This window comes from Colias eurytheme, chromosome 30 (genome assembly GCF_061535395.1).
Source record: "Colias eurytheme isolate Ceu_HAF_F1 chromosome 30, ilColEury1 Martin Lab GWU primary, whole genome shotgun sequence".
Classification (NCBI taxonomy): domain Eukaryota; kingdom Metazoa; phylum Arthropoda; class Insecta; order Lepidoptera; family Pieridae; genus Colias; species Colias eurytheme.
Window position 1 is genome coordinate 4,913,024 of NC_143009.1, and position 25,884 is coordinate 4,938,907.

The following is a 25,884-nucleotide window of genomic DNA, read 5'->3' on the forward strand; positions in this document are numbered from 1 at the left end:
ATTTAAAATTTGGCAGTTTCTGCAGAGAAAGCCGGCCAAATCTAGTTGCTCTTTAAAAATCGTGTATTCATTTTAATTATTTATGATATATCAAAATAATGTTACCAAAAAAACTGTCTCTTAGTCCTTAAGCGACTTAAAAAAAATTTAAATTTCACCAGATTTGACAAGTTACATACACAATATCAGAGATCACTAAAAGCCTGTTCTTAAACAGTAAATATTGAATGTTCTGTGTAATAAAAATGGATGTCAAAATGTAACGATAGACTCAGTTCATCATTGAAAAGAAAATTAACTTAGAACTCCAGATCTTATCTAATTAATTGACAAACATTCTTATTCATTGTAATAAATTTGTATGCCGTTTTTCAATAACTAATCATGCTGTACCTACTATAAGTAAAACAAATGAACTTTATACCCTGTTTAAAGTAAATAAATATTTTATGAATTATGACAGCGTGATTATTAAAATAAAACAGTGAATAATAAAAATGTCTAACCATCTTTCGACGTTAAACTTACCTGGCTCACATTTTACTTGCGAATTCACATCTTGCGACAATTTCCTCTTTTTCCCAGTCGGTTCTTGCAAATTAGTGTACACGGGTGCTTCATGACTTAACACAATTGGAGCCATGATCCCTTGTTCCATATCCATATCTACCCTCATTTGGCTGTACCGATTCTGGTACGGTTCTGGCAACATTTCACGCACTCTCAAGCCTAGATCACTATCTGGCATGACGACTACATCGTCTAGATTGTCTTTTAGCTCTTCGTAGATATATTCCCCGTTTTGGAGTACTTCGTGGATGTTTAGATGTTCCGGGACGAGCATGTAGTCTGGCCCTAAAATGGTCTGGGACACAGATATGGTGTGCGATACTTGAGTGTCTGGGCTGTAAGGGTTTTCTGAACCGGAGTCTGGTGGACTCTCTGGTAGCTGGTGGCCGCTAGAATGGAATTAAAAAAAAAGTTAAAGCAATATTTACTTACTAGAGTGGCGAAGAGACCCAAAGTGAGTCTTGGAAAGCAATACAATCAGCAAAAATGTTGTTTTGCTGATTAAAATAATGATGATAAAGTTTTAACCAAATAAAAATTTAGAGGATTTTATCTTTTCATGAATATATTATTTAATCTTTTCTTAATAAAACAACCAAACATTCTCATCGCATGGCGTTAATTGAATAAAAATATTAAAACTCATATTATACAAATTTTTATTGTTACATTTCAATATTTACGAACTGTATTTAACAAAAAAATTAAGCAATCTTTCAGAATACACCATAAAAGTACCTAAACTACCTATAGCTACCTATAAATAAATATAGCTTCATAGTAAATTTAGCAAAAATGCAATAAATGTGGGTAGTATTTTACTATTTTCATGTGTTTGATTTTACACCACTATAATTGTACAAATAAAAATTAAAGATTTTAACGAAAAAATACTGTGGAGGTAGTTCACAAAAAACAATATTTGTATGACCGTTAAGACGTATAACATCTTAGTTTCCCCGTGACCACGCTCGCTGCAAAGTGTGCGAAACGTATGTTAGTGAACTTAGCAGATCATTTTTAGCAGATCAAAAAAAAATGTGAGTTCTTATCGCGTGCAGTTGAGTTCTACAGTTCCTGATACTTTTTAGAAATAGTTCTGGCGTTTTTACCTTAAAAAACGACATTTGAAAAAATAATCTGCCAACTTCCCGTAGTAGATAATTTTTAGCAGATCAAAAAAAATGTGAGTTCTTATCGCGTGCAGTTGAGTTCTACAGTTCCTGATACTTTTTAGAAATAGTTCTGGCGTTTTTACCTTAACAAACGACATTTGAAAAAACCCGACCTGGACCCGGCTTAACGTGATGCTAAGACGTAATGCTACGACGTGATGCTACGACGTGATGCTACGACGTGATGCTACGGCGTGATGCTACGCTCACATTTTTTTTTTGATCTGCTAAAAATGATCTGCTACGGGAAGTTGGCAGATCATTTTTTCAAATGTCGTTTTTTAAGGTAAAAACGCCAGAACTATTTCTAAAAAGTATCAGGAACTGTAGAACTCAACTGCACGCGATAAGAACTCACATTTTTTTTGATCTGCTAAAAATGATCTGCTAAGTTCACTAACATGCGAAACGTCGGGATAATAACATAATGAATAAATCGCGTTTAAAATCCGGTAAAATCTTTATGGTATTACCACAAAACAATTTTAAAACAGTCTAACTTTATACCAGGGATCTGTCACTTTAATTTTAATATGTACCTAGTTGTCTATGTGAAATACGACAAAACCAGATGAAAGAGAACCCGCGCTTAAAGTTAAACCTAAAGTTTTTTGTGGTAAGACAGTTAATTTCTAAATGTACATCTATACTAATATTATAAAGCTGAAGAGTTTGTTTGTTTGAACGCGCTAATCTCGGGAACTACTGGTCCGATTTGAAAAATTCTTTCGATGTTAGATAGCCCATGTATCGAGGAAGCCGGAAGGTTATATCATCAAGCTACGGCCAACAGGAGTGGAGCTACGGGGGTGAAACCGCGGGGAGCAGCTAGTTAACACATAAAACTACTAACCCAACCCGCCGGGCATCGAGCGGCTGCGGCGGGTAGCAGCCTTCGCTGACAGGCGCCATGAAGGCCTCCAACTCGTCTATCAAACCCGGACCTGGAAATAAAGATATAATAAAAATACAGAAAATAAATAAGGTAGGTAAAACGTTTATCATGACGATGTATTACATCCATACTAATTACTAATATTATAAATGATCTTATAATTCATATAATTCTTATGTAGAGAAAGCGTAAATATGTACCACGGGCGAAGCCGGGGCGGACCGCTAGTAAATAAATAAATGTGCAGGTCAACCAATCATAGGTAGGCTTAAAAACAACTTTTTTATGAAAATGAATCTAAACCTAAATTATTATTTAAAACATATAATATATATAATAGATATAACTAGGTTTAGACACAATTACTAGTTTGCGTTTTGCCACGCTTTAGTGCGTTATCATTTAAACGTTTATACTGCGATAAGAAATTGTATTCATTGATTCGGTTAAATTAAATTATAAATTCATACAATTATAATCATAAATTATTTATTTATCTATCCTAATATTATGTATAAAGTTTGTTTGTTTGATTGCTTAAACGCACCAATCTCAGCAATCACTGGTTCGATTTGAAAAATTATTTTACTGTTAGATGATCCGTTTATTGAGGAAGGCTATTACTTATAGGCTGGTATATCATCACGCTAAGACCAATAGGAGCGGAGCAATGCGGCTAAAACCGCGGAGCACAGCTAGTGCCTACACTATAATTTAACTAAAGTGGCTTCAATCTCGTAAGATAATAAAATCTGTATTTCAGGAGCCTGTGTCTTCAATTTGAACAATCCATACTAATATTATAAATTAATTAATTATCGAAAGTAACTCTGTCTGTCTGTCTGTTACTCAATCACGCCTTAACTACTGAACCAATTTGCATGAAATTTGGTATAGAGATATTTTGATACCTGAGAAAGGACATAGGATAGGTTTTATCCCGGAAATCCTACGGGAACAGGTTTTTCTTTGAAAACGCAGGCGAAGCCGCGGGCGGAAAGCTAGTGATGATATAAAACTTGTAAATCTTTCCATGTTATAAATCAAAGTCCTCTGCTGTCTGTTCTCGATAAACTCAAAAATGCTGCACCGATTGTCGTAACATTTTCACGGTAAATACTCTGAGATATTATTTCCAAAACATCTGAAGAATTTAACTACATTGTATTGGTTCTGTTGCTCGAAAAATAAATACCTTTTATAATGAGGTATTTCAATTTCAGTAAATTCACTAAAAAGTCCCTTTCTCTGTCCCTATGTCTCTACACAATATGCTTAAATCTTTATTTATATCTAACTAGCAAACCGGGCGAACTCCGTTTCGCCACCAGAGACACCTTTTCTTTGCTATAAACCTCACGGAGCCCGAGACCTTTCCAACGAATGCAAAACCGTGGAAATCGTTTCGTGCGTTCTGGAGTTATAGCGTCAGAAAGGAAAACCCGACTTATTTTTATATGCGGGCGAAGCCGCGGCGGAAAGCTAGTTAGAGACAATTGAAATATTCCAACATATAATTTGCGTGTTAGCGTCAGAAATTGTTTTAAAAATTTAACTTTCATGAATTGTCGTGTTACAATTACGCTCATTGGATTAATATAAATCACTTTCATTACGTATTAACGATTAAATTGTCTTTTATAAGGAAAACATTTGCTTTCAAGTCCCACCAATATTGTGTGTGAAAGTTTGTGATTGTTTATTACTCTGATGTAAAAACAGCTGATCGGATCTGTACGATTTTTTTTTATTGTAGGTACAATAGGGGAGCGCTTGGCCACAATCTCGCCTGATGGTAAGCTGAGATGTGGCCTAAGATGGAGCGCGCTTCCCTAGAATGTACCTGTTCACTCTCCTCTTGAAGACCTCCAAATTGTACTCATCGGGGAACACAGATTCAGGAAGCATGTTCCAGTCCCTAGCGGTTCGAATAAAGAATGACGATCCGAACCGCTTTGTCCGGGACCCGGATACATGGAACGTCAACCATATGGCGATGCCTAGAATCTGTGCGCCTCGACGAACGACGGTAAAAAAAAAGAAGAAGAAATTTAGTACAGAAATAGATTAACACGTATTTATTAGGGTTCCGAACCTCAAAAGGAAAAAACGGAGCCCTATAGGATCACTTTGTTGCACGTCTGTCTGTCTGTCTGTCAAGACCCTTATTCGCAGGAACGGTATCAAGCTGAAACTTATCTATAAAGCTGAAGAGTTTGTTTGTATGGACGCGCAAATCTCAGCAACTACTGGTCCGATTTGAAAAATTCTTTCAAGCTGTGAAAAATCAAACTCGCCAACGCAATCTTGTAGTGTGCGGGTTAGCAAAATAGAGCCGCAAATTTCGACATTCGCAAGGAAATCAAAACCTTACAGGGTACTTATAAGTACCTACTACTAATTGCACACAGAGCACAGTCTAGAAATTTGGTAAAAAGCACAGATAAAGCAAAAATTAGCATTTTTCCTACAACCGGTGTTATTTCGATTTTTAACTTCGTGAATTATTTTTATCTCCATTCAAACCAGTTTAAGTCAATCAGATCCAGGGCGAGTAACTAGTAGATATAAAAATACAAAATAATATTTACCCAAAACCCCGTCAAAATCACTTGGTTATCAAAATCCTGCATCAATTTTGCTACTATCACTCGATATATAAAAATATATATCCAAAAATGTGCATTACGTCCGTTTGTCACTAGTTACATACACACTGTGTTACATACACTAATTGCGTCATGCCCAACGGGCTGTGAAGAAAATGATGCGGTTTAGTGCAAATTCCGACAATTTAATAAAGTCGGTTTTTACTTCTATCTATCATAATATTATTATAAAGAGTGATGTTTCTTTGTTATTATTAATTACTAGAGTTTAGCATTGAATCATGTAAATAAAGAAACAAATAAAGTGAAGGACCTGATGCTTGGACCATGCGGATATAAAAAATATGTCAAACTTCCAATCAATAAACTATTTAATTTGTATCTAAATTGTCAAATTGTTAATTTTGACATAAATGTGAATTTATGAAAACTCTGAAATTTAACAATGAAATTAATGAATATTTAAAAATATATGCGGGTATTGGAGGTTTTTTTTGCGATAAAATCATCTAATGGTTCTGACGCTACGGATGCGTTTTTCGTTAGACGAAATTTTTAGCGGAAATAGGAAATATAAATTATTATTATATTAATAAAAGCACAACAACTTGTATTCTGTTATTTTATTAGAGGCAATAAAATAAATAATTTCTTATAGACACACATTTGAACAGGAAAATGCGCATCGATGTAGTAGCTTCTATCGCGGGCCTTGAGCGCGGGGACCGAATCCAGAAATTCCGTAACGAAAATCCTCACGCTCCCCACTCCGACGGGCACGCAGGTGTGGATTGAAGGCACGCTATGCAATAGCTTTACCGCGGCAGCCGGCAGTCCCCGAGTGCCACACGTCTTTTTATTAATTTTAAATATCTCCATACTATAAGTATGCCAAATTACAGATAATTTGCAAGATTTTCTTTATTAACATCGATAACGCGTTTAAAATAAATGAATAAATGTTCCAATTTAAATATTAAATAAAACCTCACAATTTTAGCATCACACATTAAAATTTCAACACAAAAACTGCCTTAACAAAAAATACACCAGACATTTCACATTCCGCCAATATTTCACACATGATCCGCTACACAATAAGGAATTCAAGTGAAACCGTTTGGGGTGAATGGCAGAAATATCATCACTTGCGATGATGATATCACATTGCTCTTATTGATTAGGATTCTGTAGTGGCTCAGTGGTGGGAACTCAGGTTTTAGTAAAAAGTCGTGAGTTCAAAGACGAGCGTGCAAATAATAATCATGAAGACCCATGTTTTAGATTATTTAATAGACCAAAAGGACAACGATTTACTTATTAAGAAGAATTATTACGTCATTCGTTTGAAAAGTGAAAACATGAAACACGAATTTTGTAGTAAAAAAAAAACTCAGTCGAAGCCTTAGTTTTCGGGAACGTCGGTTAAAATTATGTTTTTCAATTTATATTAATATTGTTCACATTACCACATGTTTTTTCGCAATTGTTTCCGCTAATCTTGAATGAATGAATGAATGAATGAATGAATGAATGAAAGCCTTTATTGCAAGAAATTTACAAGTAACAGTAATTTATAGCTTAACTAGGTTTCTTCTGGGTATCCGCTAATCTTAAACACGGCTAAATCAATTAGAGTGCGGTTTTCACGTCATATTATCCAATATACTATGTAATATCTAAAATTGAGCGTTTATTAAATATTTAAAAATAGTCCTATAGTTTATACATCTGATCAAATGTTTATTTAATTATTTAAAATCAGAAATTATAGATTTAAACGAATTTTAAACGCGATTTATTCATGATATTATTATCCCGACCGTGATGTTTTGCACACTTTGCAGCGAGTGTGGCCACGAGGATAAAATATCGCGCTTATCCGCAAAAAATCTGCATAAATTCAAACATAAGAAAATACTGATTTACAATCAGTTCGTAAATAGAGGTAAAAAGATAATTATACAAATCGATTACGCTTAACATCGCCACGCCAATTAGTACAGTTAATGTATTGTCCCATAGGCACGGGGGCATGCCGCATGGGACAATATTGAATCTCACAACCTCCGACCCTTATCAAATCGGTAATAGTTTCCTTCCGAGGATAAAAGGAAGTTATTCCTATAGCTTATATTGTGTTATCCTACTAAATACTATAATCACTGCAAATTGCAATACTGCATAGTATAAAACAAATCGCTTTCTCTGTTCCTATGTATGCTAAAATCTTTAAAACTACGCAACGGATTTTAAATAGATAGTGTGATTCAAGAGGAAGTATATAATTTATTATGTTTTAGACAAAGCGGGCGAAGCCACGGGCGGGCTAGTTGATAATATTCTAAACGCGAAAGCTTGTAAGAATCCTTATTCTTATTATGTCTGTTTTTTTTCACGTAAAAATGTACCAGGATAACACGTAAGCTATATAAATTCAATATCATATTCAAATGCTTTATTTGCTGAATGTAATTACAATCTAAATATGTATGACCTTCGTTTATTATGTACGTATCTACTTATCGGGGTTGAAACCGCGCGCCATAGCTAGTATGTCATACAATCAACAAATTTTCATTATAATTCCGATCAAAAGCCTGACCAATTTACCCCACACGAGGGCATGAGACAATATTGCGTCCCCGATTCAATATCACCTGTTTACCGCATGACCAGTTAGGGGTGGTTCTCACGGGTGTAACGAATTAGCGACTATTACTGCGCGTGTGCACCCACCCTTATAATTTTGTTAATACAGGTGATATGGTTAATTGCAATGTTTAAAATGGGGTAAATTTTTGTTTTGTTTAGAGATATGGATCTTTATAAATATTATAAATACGAAAGTGTGTGTTTGTCTTTCTTTCACGTCATACTGGAGCTATTTTATTTTGATTTTTGTGTCTGAAGATAGGAGGCTAGAGAATGACATAGGCCACTTTTTACTGCTGTGAAATATATTTCTTTGACCGCGCAAAAGAAGACGCGGGTATAGCTTGTAATTATTAATATAAATAGGTAGTTCTTTGGCACGATTATGGCTTGTTTATTAGCCGTCGAAAGAAGGTTTGTTTTTTTATTTCATAATACCATAATAAGTCTTGTTCTCTTTATTTTTTCTTAAGAAAGTAGGTACCATATTTTATACGAATAGGTCCATAAGAGTATCTAGTTATATAACATAACTACTTACGATTATTATAATTAATATATAATTATAACAAATACTCCCATTTAACTCATGGTTAGGGAGCCAGGTGCAAATTTGGTTAACTATTTCCTCTCAAGAGATAATTCGTCAGACGCATGAGAGTATAGTATTATAAAGCCTCGTGAACGTCAGCTGGCGCTCGGTTGGGGGGGTGAGCGGTTGTAGCCTCCCACGCACATAGGAAAAAAAATACATTCATTCATTCATTTCCTCTCAGCTAAAAATTTGTCAAATTGTAGCTAACCCAATATCTCAACGAAAAAAAATAGTCAGCTGGTTACAACATGGTGTATTATACGTCAGCTGGTGTCTCGAACATGAAAGTTAAATTTAAAGAAAAATTTATTTTCCGTTATTTCCTCTCAAACAAAAATTTACCTGATGATAGCTTATATGTAACTGTGGATAAATATATATGTCAGCTGGCTGTATCTTGGTGGAAAAACCGTCAGCTGATACGGGAGGCTACAACCGCTCTTCCCCCCAACCGAGCTCCAGCTGACGTTCACGAGGCTTCATAATACTATACTTTGATGCATTTTACTAATTACCGCTTGAGAGGAACTTGGTCATAAAATCTGCTGCTGGCTCCCGGACCATCATTGCAATGGGAATTTATTATTTTTATATGGTCTGGAAAATACCGATTAAAAATGCAACAATTAACTCTACGTAAGTAGGTATACCTACATGGTAGTATAAGGTAGGTGGTATTAATATTTTTAAATTAATTTAATTTGTCTTGACTGTGCCAAGTATTCATAAATAACTAGCCAAATGCCCGGAAATAAAAGATATCTCTTATATATAAAATTCTCGTGTCACAATGTTAGTCTGCATACTCCTCCGAAACGGGTGGACCGATTCTCATGAAATTTTCTGTGCATATCGGGTAAGTCTGAGAATCGGCCAACATCTATTTTTCATATGTACCACGGGCGAAGCCGGGGCGGACCGCTAGTATAATATAAATGTTCCTCGTATAGTGCAATTGTTCTCGTACTAAAATTATAATTTCGGTTTGGAAATCCCGCATAGGTTTGAACGTCATCAAAATTAGTTTTATCATTGCTGATAAGCGTAACAAAAAACTGGGACTTATCATTCGCTGACGTATTTCCGTAGATCAGATTTATTTAAGTATGCTTTTTTATAGCTTTCTGCCCGCGGCTTCGCCCGCGTAGTCAAAGGCTATGGGAATGGGATTATATCCTACTAATATTATAAATGCGAAAGTTTGTGAGGATGGATGGATGTTTGTTACTCTTTCACGCAAATACCTACTACTGAACCGATTACAATGAAATTTTGTATGTAGATGAAGACTTTTTATCCCGGAAATCCCACAGGAACAGGAACTATGCGGGTTTTTCTTTGAAAACGCAGGCGAAGACGCGGGTAGCAATTTAGTAGGCTTAGCATATTATATATTAGTCTTTAACTCTTTATAGTCTCCTATTTTCAGTAACAAAAATCATACCATTCCGTTCCGACGTGAAAGAAAACAAACAAACATACCTACCTATATCTATACTTTCGCATTTAGGTAGTGTTTATTTTAATGTACCTAATAAACTACAATAGCGGATAAATACGTAAATCTAGTTTTTAAAAACAAATTATTAGAATTTTATTGCAATATATTCTTATGTTATCAATTCATCGGCAAAAATTAATGTAAATATGAATAAAAAACTTGATTTAAAACCGGTTTTCTCGCTTCATTAGCAATAATTACTGGAGCATTACCTTTCGTATGAATATCATGTAGAACTATGTTACTTCGTTACGAAAATATTGTTATATTTTACTTGATAAATAACTAATAAGTACCGATATTTTTATTTAAATTACCAACACATTTTTATTATAATAATTTAATTCTAAATTCTTATCTCCCGAGTTAAAATGTAGGTACATCTTTATTAAAACAAATTTTATTTACTTAGCAATGTACGTATTTATTCATAATCATAATCATAATCATTTATTCACCATAAATATAAAATTAAATACATAGAAATCATTATCTTAAATTAATTAAACATAAAAAAAAATACAACAATATTATAATAGGACCTGATGATTAAAAGATAATATGACCTGCAGGCCTACACTAAGACAGCTATTTCAAACAATAAATAAACAATAAAAACATTAAATGCATTTAGGTAAGTAATTATTTACTGCTTCATTATAATTATCATTTTGTTTTCAGTTGTTTAAAACGCCATTCAATTTGATTTTAATTAATCAAAATATTTTCTCAAAGAAATACGTGTACTTATAATTATTCTTTACCTTGATTTCTACCCGATAATCGGGGCCTGTTCAAATCCCGCGTCCCTGTGTCCTCCATATGCCAAGTATATTCCATTTTAATTGCACATTAAAATCATTTTTTGTCCATTTTACGTCACATCCAACAAACTAACACAGTCACACATTGCATAAAAAAACACAAAATGAAAAGACCGCCACTATTCAAATTTAGAACGAAAATCGAACGCAATTTTTTTTTCTAATCAACCAGTGCGCTGCTGTCAATTGTTTTTTTTTTAATTAATCTATTATAAATAAAATATCTATTCACGTTTTGGAAATAAAAACGTGACGCCACGAAATCTATTTGTTCAATAAGCGTCTAACAACAACTTTAACATGAAACGCACTGGCGCTAAAGAAATCAACCCTTGAGGGAGAGGGATACTTAGTTGGGTACACCGTGGGTGGGAGGGAGACGGTTATATTTACGGTTTGGTTTTCAACATGAGGTTTGCGGTTTTGAGGAAAATATTGACCAATGGGGTTCGTGACAGGAATACAGCGCGCCGCGGGTGAAAATTTTCGAAATTCGTGCATTCTATTTTGACCTTTATTTTCATAGGATAAAAGTGAAGATTGGTTGAATTACTTAATATGCAGTTATTAAGAAGGTTTAAAAGGGGTTGGATTTATTTAGAAAGCGCAAACACGTAAATGAAATCAGACCAATTATTATGTATACAGATTACAGACCGCCTCTTTAGCGGTGTATTTTTGATTTTAATGTTAATGCTCAGGGTGCATATTAATAAATTGATATACCTAGATAGGTAGTAGGTAGGTACCTACACATATATACATACCTAAATCAAGTCACTTTTATGTTCCTATTTAGTTAGGTATGCTAAAATCTTTAAAACTCCTACGCAATAAATTTTGATGCGTTTTTTTAATAGTTAGTGATTCAACAGGAAGGTTTTAGTAGGTACATATTATATAATTTAGATATTAGGTTTTAGACAAAGCGGGCAAAGCCGCGGGCGGAAAGCTGGTGTATAATATGTAAGAGGTTAATCCTATAATGCCGATTGTTGTCGTATTTTCCTTATCTTACATTTCTATAAAAACATTGTTTACAAGAAATTAACACAAATAGGTGAAATAGGTTACATCATAAACATACACTTTCCGCACGACTACCACCAAAACTGCTGTACCGTTCCGGGTGCGATCACGCGTGAAATGTAGTCGTCAGGTGGAGCTGATCGGCTGTGACCAACAGCTGGTGATTTACTTTCGATTATTAATTAAATAACGAAAAACTTGACGTCATCTATACCTACCTACCTACTAATATTGTAAAGCTGAAGAGTTTGTTTGTTTGAACGCATAAATCTTACGAACTACAGTTCCGATTTGAAAAATTGTTCAGTGTTAGATAGTCCATTTATCGAGAAAGGCTTAGGCTATATTATATCACGATAAGACCAATAGGAGTGGAGCACTGCGCGTTGAACCGCGGAGCATAGCTAACATAAGTAAAGTCTATGAAACTGAAATTCAATTAACTAAAATATTATTCGTAGATAATTAAAGTATTTAAAAAATCTGTGAAAACTAAAAAAAAACGCTACAGTTTACAGCTATGAAACTGTCACCGATCCTTGATAAGTGTACAAAGTTTGAATTAAATCTTTCCGTTTAACCCCTTGACCACCGAGCGGCCCGATCCGGGCCACGACACAATAGATTTTCTATAATTGTGTCTGTGATTCCGGGGGCAGTGGGTCAAAATGAGACTCATTTTCAAAGGAATCGTCCTGACCGACCCAAGACAAACAAACATACAGCATACACCTACTTACGAACCTGCCGCAGGGGCAATATTGGAACAATCTCGGTTGCACAGCGGTCGGAGCAATTTCAGTTGTTCTCTAAATTGCCCCTGCTTGTCTATACACGTCACAATTAAGGAGCCGATTAAGGGTGACAAATCAACATCGAGCTATGCTGCGCTGTACTGCGCTGTGCTGTGTTTGGTCAACTCGCTCGTCTAATATTTTAATGAGGATACAAACAAACCATGCTGTGCTGCGCTGTGTGAGGCTACGCTCTGTTTAAAAACGCAGCAGTCTCGAGCGAGGCGCGCTACCCGCCGTGCTGAGCCGCGCTGTGCCGAACTGTGCTATGTTTTTATGGAGCTCTGCCATGCTGCGCTGTGTCGAGCTAGGTTTGGAGCACGCTGCGTGCCCCTCCATCGCCGCATTAAATTCATTAAAATTTTCCTTTTTTTCACGTATGGTGTGAGGTAACAAGCTACCGTGACTGGACTCTTTTAACGACAAAATAACACATAAAATATCCATATCCGCTTCTTCTTCACTTTCATCTTCATCGGATTCAACTAAGTCGTAATGTTTACGTTTTTTTTTTAAATAGGGTCATATTTGACGAGATAAACGACTACACGAGCTGCTGATTACTTTATACTGAGCTAGATTGTTTAGGATGTACTGAAACAAAATAGTATTGATCATACTTAGTTTATTAATTATTTTATTGACTTATAGTCTATCACAAATCAGTCCTCGAATTTGAGATGTTTTTCTTAAGTACTAGGGAAAACTAAATTAAAAACAGAACTTCTTTTTCAAAACAAAATAAACTTCTAAATAATAATAATAAACATATCAAAGCACATAATATTTATCTATGTTTGGCTTAGTTTTGAGCCTTGTCTGTCTATCTTTTCCCAAGTAAAAATCACTGGAACTTCACTGTGTTTTTCCTCAGATATCTCTTCATTGTCATCGTCTTGCTCGGTTTCGTATGTCTCTTCTTGTACCTCCACGTTGTCTTCCACCTCACTGTCATTTTCGTCTTCATAGCAGAACCAGAACTTGATTCTTCCAGCAACAATCTGATTTGATCATCGTTCATTTTGACATGAAGTATGGCCTAAAAAATTAGCCAAAATATAATTTAGAGCAACATTCATACATATATTTTACTATACATACTTCATAAAGAATTCAAAGTCTGTAAAAATATATAAATGTACAAAATATATAATATTAGTTAATACTTACACAAAAAGTCGCACCTATACTCGCGTCGGTCTCATGGACCGATTGGTGCCAAATGCTATGACACGTGAACTTCTGCCGACCACGCGACGTGCACTAAAATGAAGTTAGCCCCAAATCCGGAAACTAGCAAGGAACTCGACTTCACAGGATTTACCTGCATAAAAATAATTACGAAAATGTGTTTCGTCGGTCTCACAGACCAACGCGCGAGTATAGGAAGGTTAAAAAACGTAGCTTAAGAAACACAGCACATCACAGCGCAGTACAGCGCAGCATCGTTTAATTGTTAAAAAAACGTAGCTTAAGAAACACAGCACAGCACAACGCAGTACAGCGCAGCATAGCTCGATGTTGATTTGTCACCCTTAGGGTGCAATTTACCCTCTATATGTGTGCTAAATTTCATTGTAATCAGTTCAGTAGTATTTGCGTGAAAGAGTACACACACACACATCCTCACAAAGTCGCATTTATAATATTAGTAGGATAAAAACCACAGACATACATATAATGTATGTCTGTGATAAAAACCGAAAATTGATTCATTTTCTATCAACTAACATGCGTCAAGCTGTTATCAGAGTATAGAATTACGCTTTAAATAAAACTAATGTTGTCTGGCTTTTGTAACTCGTACTTGTTACGATATAATATTTAAGAATATCGGTAAATTTTCAAGTAACTTTTACAAAAAAACAATAGGTATTTTTTTTACATTATAAAGCTGAAGAGTTTGTTTGTTTGAACGCGCTAATCTTAGGAACTACTGGTCCGATTTGAAAAATTCTTTCGGTGTTAGATAGCCCATTTATCGAGCAAGGCTATATTTATATACCAGCACGTTAAGACCAACAGGAGCGGAGCAATGCTGGTAAAACCGCACAGCACAGCTAGTACTACATATGTACTTAAGACACAGAGACTTAAAAAGTTGGAAGTAAATTTTCGAATTTTTGGTAATTTTCTTTTCCTTAAAATCATAAGTGTATAAGTAGGGAAGAATACTATATTGTAGTTTGTATTTCTATAAGAAGTGCCTAGCAAAGGATTTTTTACACGCTTTAAACGGCCAGATTTCGTTCAAACTTTGTAGATTTATTGAGGACCGATGACAATACATTAATTTGATAAAATTTTCTATTTTTTAGTTCGGTTTTCTATAAAAAGCGTGTTTTTTAGTTTTTTTAAACTATAGGGGGGGCAAGTATCTCGCCTCGCGGCGGTGTTGTGAACAACTCCGGCTGAGTGGCCAGACGGCCGGAGTCTAGGGCGACTGCCCGCTGTATCCCCACTGTCATGGGCTTCACCGGTAAATCCAACCTCCTTAAATATTGTTTTAAGGAGGAAGGAACCAGCCCATTGGTGGACACAACTATGGGGATTAAATTATTATTATTATTTTAATTTATTAAGAAACTACGCTTCTTTGTCGTTTTATGACGTCACATCTCAACCCGTTACTATGGCATTGTTAACTCAATATCCATTCATACCATTCTCGATCAATAAACGTTATTTTCATTATATTATGGACAAAGTGACAAAAGATTATCGTGTTTCTTGATTTAATAAAGAATACTTTATTAAAAAAAAACGACCATTTTTGTTGCTTTCCGAAGATGAACCTAGTATTTTTGATAACGTAGATACATTTTCAAAATACTAGGTATCATAAGTGGTAATCCAACTTAGATCATTAAGTAATGATCTAAGTAATCCAAGTTACCCTCTATACGTGTCCCAATCTTCATGAAAATCGGTTCAGCAGTTTTTGCGTGAAGGAGTAATAAACAAACATGCACACTTTTGCATTCATAATTTTAGATTGGTTACGATTTAATTCACAACTAAATCTTTGTAGGTACCATTAGAAAGCATCTTGAAGATGCGCAATGAACAATCTTAGTAAAGATATATTATTTACTAGCTGTGCCCCGCGGTTTCACCCGCATTGCTCCGCTCCTGTTAGTCTTCCTCGATAAATGGGCTATCTAACACCGAAAGAATTTTTCAAATCGGACCAGTAGTTCCTGAGATAAGCGCGTTCAAACATACAAACACTTCAGCTTTATAATATTAGTATTAGCACAGACTAATAATAATATACTACGTATACAAGTATTAGTATAATTTACCAATGTGAACCCGAAAAAAGCTATTCAATATTATAAGTAAATCACGTATTTCAAATTGAAAATTATTGATCAAACTAATAGTATCGAGGGGCGGGTCAACCCACCCTTAACGTTTTATTTGCACCAATCAGGAGCGAGCTTGACTTGACGTGGCTTAATGTTCAGATTGACTTATTGGAACTTAAGTTGATATACAGGGTGTTTAATTTTTATGCCAATTGTTTGGCGAAATGTTTGGACTATTTTTTTTAATGATGTGAACTTTTCTATTACCACAATTCTACAGATAAATGATTTTGATTTTGATTTGATTTAAATAAATGTAAGGATGTGTTCATGAGCTTATTAGTGATTACGTATATTTTTTTCTTTTCTACACATAAGATTTCCATCTACACAATACAATCTTATATATAAAATTCTCGTGTCACAATGTTAGTCTGCATACTCCTCCGAAACGGGTGGACCGATTCTCATGAAATTTTCTGTGCATATCGGGTAAGTCTGAGAATCGGCCAACATCTATTTTTCATAATATGTACCACGGGCGAAGCCGGGGCGGACCGCTAGTACTTACATAAGAAAGTTAAAAATTCATGAAAAATGTATTAAATAATTAGGTACCTAGGTAAAAAGTCTCGGCCTGGTAGGACACAGAAGGCTGATCACCTACTTGTCCCTACAGAAAATCGATCAGTGAAACAGATGTATAATGCATCTGCCCATTACCCCACTAGGGGACATGGGACTTCACTTATAGGTACCCCAGAAGTTGACACGGGAATTAAATTTTTTTTTTGAGTTTACGTTGGTAAAAATTAAAAATAACACCCTGTATAGTCCAAAACAAAGCATAGCATGACCGACCCAAAACAACGAAATTTGACACGAATACGCAGTTAGATGTATATTATAGGCTATAGCCAAAACTTTTTAATATGTCAACTGATATAATAAATACAAGAATATTAAATAAACAATCATTATTGAGAGAAAAAACAAATATGACTGAAATATTAGGTACATAAGTAAAAATAAGTTTTTTAGACGCGAATACGTATTGTGCTCATTTTCACATAGGGATTTTATTTTTATCCGTTTACTAGCTGTGCCCCGCGGTTTTACCCGCATTATTCCGCTCCTGTTGGTCATTGAGATAGCGTAATATAAAACCTATAATAGCCTTCCTCGATAAATGGGCTATCTAACACCGAAAGAATTTTTCAAATTAGATCAGTAGTTCCCGAGATTAGCGACAGCTAAATAATTTTAAATTAATAAATAGTGTAGATTAAAAAAATATATTTGTGAGGAAGAAACGTGACACAGATATTAATTAACATTTCCGCAAGATATCTTAATTATTAATTGTCTTTTCACATAAAAACTACTGAACACATGTTGCTGAATTTGGTACACACATAACGACATAACCTAGTATCTAATCTGTGACATATCACATAACCTTACAACAGACAAAAAAAAATGTGTGCGTGTCTTACACACGTAAGAAGTGAATTGAATGAAAATAAAAAGATATGACCTTAATTTTCAAAAAATAATTAACTATATGCAACTTTACAGACGGACAAAATAACCCGGAAATTCATAGTAGCAGAAGAAACCATTAAAAATGATAAAAAAGCATTCAGACATTTAAAAGACAACTTTTTACGGTGATGTCGCACTTGCACTGAGCAACAGCGGGGCTATTTAAAAAAATTCTGGTAATTAAACACCTATTTATTGGTTTTAATGATCATCATGTTAATAAAAATTTTGCACTTACCACATTTAGATTTCAATTTTTCGATTGAAGCCTTCAGAATAATAAAATGAAATTTTTATGGTGGCTACCTGATCGATAGAGCAAGTTTTTAAAAGCCAAATGGGAAACCTTTTTTATGTGATTTTATTTTTTTATGGGCCCTTGAAGTTATGAACATACGGGGTAATTTTATCTTTCTTGGCATTTAATTCTTTTTTTTATTCCATTCGAAGATCTAACGATAGTAAATGTTACCATACTGAATTGGCCTATCTTTCAGCTTAGCACACAAAAAAAAAAACAAGCATCTAGCGCAATAATTCACGTCACCATAAATAAAAATCTCATCGTACTCGGCGATAGATGAAAAATTGAAAAAAATGTAATAACTCCGAAAATACGAAAAATCGCATAACACACATGGGGGTGATTCGGATAGCCCTCTTGGTCCTCTACCTCCCAGCTTCCGTTCATCACTACTTTTTGGGACACCCTGTATATAAGATTGATTGCAGGTCTTGTAAAAAAAATATTCAACCTTATTTGATATTACCTACCTGTACAGTCAAGTTCTTGTAGAAAAGATTGTTTATTACTGTCTGAAAGGCAACAAAACCTACTGGAAAAAGGAAATAATCGACATTTCCAACAATTAACTCTGTAAGTAGAATGGCATATTTACTACTCAAATAAATGTGCGTAGTAACTACTAAATAATTTAAACATGGCGCGAACTTAGCGTAAATATTAACGAAAATATCATCGAAAACTGTTCAACCTTTTTGGAACAATAAACACGTAAACATTTGTCCTGAAAAAAATACAAGGCCTATTTTTTTATCACGATCCAATACATTTTTTATAAAACCTCGACTCCATAAAAAATTAAATAGGAAAACAGCATAACCTCACCTTGTTACGTCGGTTAAACAAAGTCGCAAGTTTATGTGTTTGTATTGTGAATCAAATGCTATTGTTGCTTCGCCCAGGTGTTTAACCGATTCCGACTAATAATGGAGGGTTAGGTTTTGAATATCCTACTAATAATCTTCTTCTTCTTCTTCTTATCTCTTCTTATATATAAAAATGAATCGCAAAATTTGTTGGTAAGCGCATAACTCGAGAACGGCTGAACCGATTTCGATAATTCTTTTTTTATTATATTCCTTGAAGTACGAGGATGGTTCTTATGTAGAGAAAACGTAAACATGTACCACGGGCGAAGCCGGGGCGGACCGCTAGTCTTATCTTATATATAAAAATGAATCGCAAAATGTGTTGGTAAGCGCATAACTCGAGAACGGCTGAACCGATTTCGATAATTCTTTTTTTATTATATTCCTTGAAGTACGAGGATGGTTTTTATGTAGAGAAAACGTAAATATGTACCACGGGCGAAGCCGGGGCGGACCGCTAGTATATTATAAATGCGAAAGTTTGTGAGAATGGATGTAGGTGTGTATGTTTGTTACTCTTTCACGCAAATACTATGAAATATGAACCGATTACAATGAAATTTAGCAGACATATAGAGGGTAACCTTGGATTAACACATAGGATAGCTTTTATCCCGGAAATCCCATGGGAACGGCAACTATGCGGGTTATTAATATGTTGGTATATGGAAAATGTAAAAATGTTTCTATTTTAGTATGATATATCTAGACATTTCGGTAAGTATTTAAAAAAATAATGATCGATAGGTTCTATACAATTTTTGTTTATTAGTACTTCTTCAGTAGATTTTTTTGTACCTACTCTTAATTTCAATCTATTGCACAATTTCAGCAGATATACCATAATGCCTTATGCCATAGATTAAAAAAAATGCGTTTATTTTTTTTTTAGAAAGGGCGCGAATGAACGTATAATTTTTTTTTCTTGTTGACATTATACATATTTAGGTTATAAAGAAATACCTGTACACAGTTGAATGCAATGAGCAATTTTCATTGTTTTATTTCTTAATCGTGGGAAAAATTAAGTAGGGTGTGTGTCCCTTTCGCACATATAGCACTGTCTCTCTCTCGCTTTTTACTAGAACATTAACCTGTGATTTATTTTAATGATTGTGAATTTATAGAGGTATTTATCTGTTTGTGTGTTGGGACCCTTGGATTTTCTAAATGTATGAAAAGTCCGTTTTGAAAAGTAGTGATCAGAAGCAAAAAAGGAAAAATAACATTAGGTACGGACTACGATTCAATGTGCCTTTCTCGAGTTAAATACTTAATAATAGTTTAATAAAACTAAAAAATCACGCTTTTTATAGAAAACCGAACTAAAAAATAGAAAATTTTATCAAATTAGTGTATTGTCATCGGTCCTCAATAAATCTACAAAGTTTGAACGAAATCTGGCCGTTTAAAGTGGGTCAAAATCGCGCCCAAAGAAGTCGGTTACAAACAAACAAACATACAGGTGAAGCTAATATAAAGCGTGTAAAAAAGGTGTAACCAACACGAATTTCTTTTATAAATTTTGATTATTTTTATATTTTGAAACTCAAACATTTATTTAATGAATTAGACTTCTTCTAGAAGCACTTTGGAATCGTCATAACATATTTTTACAGTTACCACCACTTTACCACGGATTCGGAAAGCAGTATGTATGGAGAAGAACCGGCAAGGAACAGTATAGTTCCTCTCCATAGTTGCTCAATTTTAAAATCATGTCAAATTACAAACAAACAGAGATTACTATTTCTATATATTTAATATTTATTAGTATGTATACGTAACTGTAAATGCATGGACTATGCATTGTAACGTCGTTAATTATTATTCTAATCGTTTATTAGTTTTATTTTGACATTTGATTGGCATCCATTGTTTGCAGGATATATGATTTATCTACAATCTACAATAGTATAGTTTATTATGATAGTTATAACTTAAAATACTACTTGTCCTATAATAATTTATTATCTAGTATTCCGCCCGCGGCTATACCAGTTTTCAAAGAAAAATCCGCACAGTCCCCGTTCCTATGGGATTTCCGGGATTAAAAGTAGCCTGTCTTATTCTAGGTCAGCTACACATACCAAATTGTAATCGGTTCGGTAGTTTTTACGTGAAAGAATAACAAACAGCAGGATTTTTTCTCATCCTAAAGCTATATTTTTGCAGAATAACATAGGCCATATTTTTAATGGTGTCAAGTGTCAACCCTGGTGTAGCTATATTTTTTCATTTTATATAGTGGTTCGAAAAATCTCGAAAACTAAAAAACAAGCATTTATTTAAGTAGGTAGGTAACTACAAGGTAACTACATTATTCAGTCTATTTCATGTGGCTCGAAATCGAGTATAGAGGATACAGGTGAAGCCACAGGGTGAAGCTTATAAAAGAGTGTTTATATGTTTCTTAGTTGCTTACTGTATAAGTTTTCCTTAGTTCAACACTAGGTGGCGTATGATATAGTTTTTACTATAGTATAAGTATTTTATTAGCCGTATATCTAACAAAGGGACAAATATAAGGACCCTATTCCTTAAGGACTTAGGGCCAAAGTCTAGTGAGAAATGTGTCAAGGGAAGTATCATTATACCTAATTCTGTAATGTCTGCGACAGGGCTGTCAACTGTGAGTTTTAAAATTATTTTAAGAATAAGAATAAGAATAAAATAATTTTTATTAGGCACACCAAATTACCACCACCAACACAAACAAGAAAAAAAAATAAAGAAACAATATAAAAAAAACACTCTTAAATATAATCTAACATAAAAATTAAAACTAAGAATATGATTTGTGTGGCGACTGGCGACCTAAAGGGTAAGGCCGCTCAGCTTATGCTATGCCGATATGGTCAGCATAGCGCTGGTTTTCAGGGCCCCACCAGACAACAAAATGCTTAAGTCTAAAGTGTCTCTCTCTGCTGTTATATAATAAAACAAATAATTAAGAAATAAAGTAATTATATATGTTTGCATGTATAGAATATAATATATTGCGGTTATTTTACCCATATTGTGAAATACATATATACTTATATACACATATATATATACATATATATTTACATAATAATAAATAACCACAGTTTATAAATACATATAATGAATTAAAAGAATACAACTATATTGCATACTATATAATACGTATATATTATAATAATAATAATCTGTTATATACAACGCAACTAAGGTTTTCCGACGAATTCGTTAATCAAATGTTTTTTATATTTATTCTTAAAAGAATTTTTAGATATTGACTCACGTATCGGCGGCGGTAGGTTATTCCAACACTTAGTTGCGTTGTATACAAAGCTGCCTCTAAAGGCGGTTGTATGGTATCTGGGCATAATCATCATGTATGTTGATGCTCTTGTGAAGTGTGAGCCATCACCTACCCACCTAAGTTTATTAAAAAGGTATTTTGGTATCTGTGACGTCACCACCTCAAAAAGCATCACAGCAAAGTGAAGGCGCCTGCGTCTTTCCATATTGAGGGTTTTTGCCTGGATTAGATATGGCGTAACATGTTCTCTTGGCGGTATGTCCCAGCAGAACCGAGCACACGCGTTTTGAACCCGCTGTATGGCATTCTTGGTCCTTGCTAACAATATTGCACCGTACATAGTATCTCCGAAGTTAAATTTCGAGAGAACTAGTGCCTCACAGAGCCTTATACGTAAGGGTGTGGTGATATAGTTTCTGATGCGATACAGTAGCTTTAACCTATAGAAACAGTTCGATATAGTTGTGTGGAAGTGCTTTTCGAATCTGAGGTTCTCATCGAATACAAATCCAAGATTACGAGCTTCTACGACACGATCTATAGTTTGCCCTTCAATTTTTAATGTTAAATCGTATCCAATCACTTTTTCGACCATCCTCGGTGTCCCTAAAACCATAAATTTGGTCTTTGTAGGATTAAGGACAAGTGAGTTTTTCTCTGACCACTGTGATATGCGCATCAGGTCCGAGTTTAGCTCAGCAATAGCCTCAGGAGTTCGGGACGGATGGAATGAGATGTATAATTGAATATCATCCGCATAAAGATGGTATTGACTATGCATTATCTCGCTGGTGATATCGGAGGTATATAGTATAAAGAGAAGTGGGCCCAAAATGGAGCCCTGTGGGACTCCCCTAGTTACCACCCTTTGCTGAGAATACACGACCGACCCGTCCTCCTTACGAAGTGCTACTGTTTGTGTACGATTGCTGAGATAGCTACTGAACCAACTGACCGCTTCCTTGCTTAACCCGTAAAACGACATCTTAGATAAAAGTAACGGTATATTGATGGTGTCGAAGGCTCGAGTATAGTCAAGAAAGACAATAGCAGTGCTCATGCCCGAATCTTGCGCGGTCAAAATGTTATCAACAACATCGGTCAATGCAGAGACAGTACCTCGACCTTTCCTAAATCCAGACTGTAGGTCTGAAAGTAATCCATTCTGCTCCAAGTACTGGGTTAGTTGGCCGTGCACTATCCTCTCGATAACCTTTGACAGACAAGGGAGAATACTGATTGGTCTCAGGTCTTTTGAGGTCGCTGGATTTTCTTTTTTTGCTATTGGCTGGACTATTGCTCTTTTCCAAAGTTCAGGAAATGTATTTGTTTTAAATGATGAATTTATTATGTGCGTTATGGCTGGGAGCGTTTTGGAAGCTGTAAGGTTTAGCATGTCAAGAGATATGTCATCCACTCCTACCGCTTGTGATTTTAAAGCTTGTAATGCCTTGAGAACAGTGTTTTCGGTTACAGGTTTAAGCGTGAACGAAGCGTCGCCATGTCGGTGAAATTCAAAGTAAGTAAGGCATGAAAGTGCAGGTTGGCTGTTTCCAGGAACTTTGAGAAAATCATCATTTAGTTTATTAGGATCGTTAAGGTGTGATGGTAGGACATTGTCTCGTTTAGGCTTAATAACAACTTGTTGCTTGATATGTTTCCATAGTTTTGGAGGATTATTGATGTTATTGTTTACGTAAGTATCAAAGTACGATTGCTTTTCTTTATGCAAGGCGGTGCTAACAAGTTTTTTTAGGTCTTTGTAATATTCTATATATTTTGTATCTTTGCTTCTTCGGGCTGCAACCTGTGCTTCGTCTCGAGATTTCATCATCATTTGGATATTATATGTAACCCAAGGTAATACCTTACGTTTCAGGTACTTTTGTTTCTTAGGGGCGTAATGATCAAAAATAATTTGAATGTATGCAGTAAGAATGTTCACCATCTCGTCAACATCTTTCATTTCCAAAACTGTTTGCCATCTTACTTCTTCCAATGTAGCATCAAGACTTTCCATGTCAATGTCCTTGAGCGATCTGTAAGTTATCCATTTCGGAATATATTTATCTTTAGGTACGTCTAATATACAGGATACAAAGGCATGGCTGCTCAGGGCGCTGATGTGATTAACAGACACGTGCGATGCTGGAATATTGGTGCAAATCAAATCTAATAATGTCTCAGTTCTATCCGTGAAATGAGTTGGCTCGGATATAAGCTGATTAAGATTCATCACGTTCAAAAAACTTTCTAATTTGGTACAATAGGCATGTTGCCTGTTTAAAAGATTTATGTTGAAATCACCCAAGATTACTATATTATCGGACCAAACGAAGGAGCCCAAGGATTCCATAATGGCATCCAAGAAAAGCTGGACGTCAAGCCAAGGCGGCCTATACGCTGTACCTATCACGATTATTTTACCGTGAACTGTGGTCTTTATCCACATCTGTTCGACTTGCATGGATACTGGATGTTGCAACGTTTTAACCACCATACCCTCCCTCACATAGAACCCAACACCGCCCCCGCAGTTGCGAATGGATCTCGAGCGCGGTATGTGCCGCAGCTTATAACCGGGGACTTGTGGCGCGCGACCGTCTTCGTCCTCACGAAGCCAGGTCTCATTGACCGCCAGTATGTCCACCCGAAGACGGTTCAGTGCGACAACAAATTCATCATGTCGGGTTCCAAGAGAGCAATTTTCTTGCATGCAAATTAAAAATCGATAGATATGTATGAAGACGAGAATTTTATTTACTTATACCTACAAAGTGTAGGTAGTTTGGTTTATAAATATTTTGTTTATTTTGTGATGTTGGAAAATGTGACGAATTTGATGCAATAAAAAGTGTTTGATACGTACAACCAACGATTTTTCGATTGATCTTAAATATAAATGCTACTATATTCCAAAGATGAAAAGATAAATCTGCTTAAAAATCCCAAATACAAATTAATTATTTGCCTTCAAGTACTCGTAAACTTGTATTTTATTTTACATTGCAACTATTTATAACAGAATCTACGTTACCCAAAAAATTCACAAAAAATAAATAAAATATCCCAAGTGACAGCCCTATCCATAATTCGTTTAGATACAAGATAATTCTTTCCGGTACGGGACTTGCCGACGTCTTTATTGTCGACAATTGCTTTGAAACGCGATGTTATAATGCTTTGTCCCATTGTGGGGTATGGGCCATAGGACCAGTAGCACTTAGTTCTTTTTAACAGAATTCAAAAGCTCACAGGGGCCGTAAATAACTTCTAAATGGATAAAATAGGCCTGGGGCCGTATTATGACCTCTTATTTGCAGACAGATTACATAATTGACTGGCAAATTCATATATTTTGATTTATGAATTATGATCGCAATAACCAGACATGGTTAATTATGGTATTATATGAATTTGGCAGTCAGTTCAATTCACGGCGTAAACTGATTGGGAATAAGAGGTCATAACACGGTTAGAAGTTAGGTATATACCTTTTTTTATAGTGGGGGTATCTTCCAAAGATACCCAGGCCACGGCCCCCTGGGAAAGAGCCGTGGGTTATGTCGGATTCTTACCGACTAAAACCCCACTGTGTTCCGTCGAGCCGCTTTAATGATGGGGCCGCGGGTATTGGTTGGAATTCTTCCGCGACAGAAGTAATATACCTACCTAGGTACAGCTGCCTTTAATCGCGATTTATTCATTACGGTCTACACCACAGAACTACGAGATCGTGGTCTACACGTAGGTACATAAACGTTCGCAGTCGCGTGTCATTACTAGTTTGAAGTTAAAACAAAAAGCGATCTCAAATAACATTAGGCTGTTTTGTAAACTGACTAACTGTTTGTTTAACTTTTAACTGGTGTCTCTGTGACCTTGAAAATTTTGATTATTTTAAACATAATGAGGCTTT

General features: G+C 35.1%; 1 protein-coding gene across 4 annotated transcripts in view; it reads right to left on the bottom strand.

The window, feature by feature from the left end:
- Window positions 1–25,884, bottom strand: part of LOC149895825 (uncharacterized) — a 50,014-nt gene that overhangs the window by 22,504 nt on the left and 1,626 nt on the right. For 2 of the 4 annotated variants that reach the window (XM_090118676.1, XM_090118673.1), the window contains exons 1-3: window positions 10,765–11,134; window positions 2,599–2,689; window positions 529–959 (exon numbers count right to left, since the gene is read on the bottom strand). In XM_090118676.1, coding sequence (XP_089974802.1) covers window positions 529–959; window positions 2,599–2,689; window positions 10,765–10,840 — 598 coding nt within the window. In that variant the 5' untranslated portion in view covers window positions 10,841–11,134. Of the gene's footprint in view, window positions 1–528; window positions 960–2,598; window positions 2,690–5,231; window positions 5,366–10,764; window positions 11,135–25,884 lie in introns of those variants that run through there. The other 2 variants (XM_090118675.1, XM_090118674.1) reach the window with 2 other exon arrangements.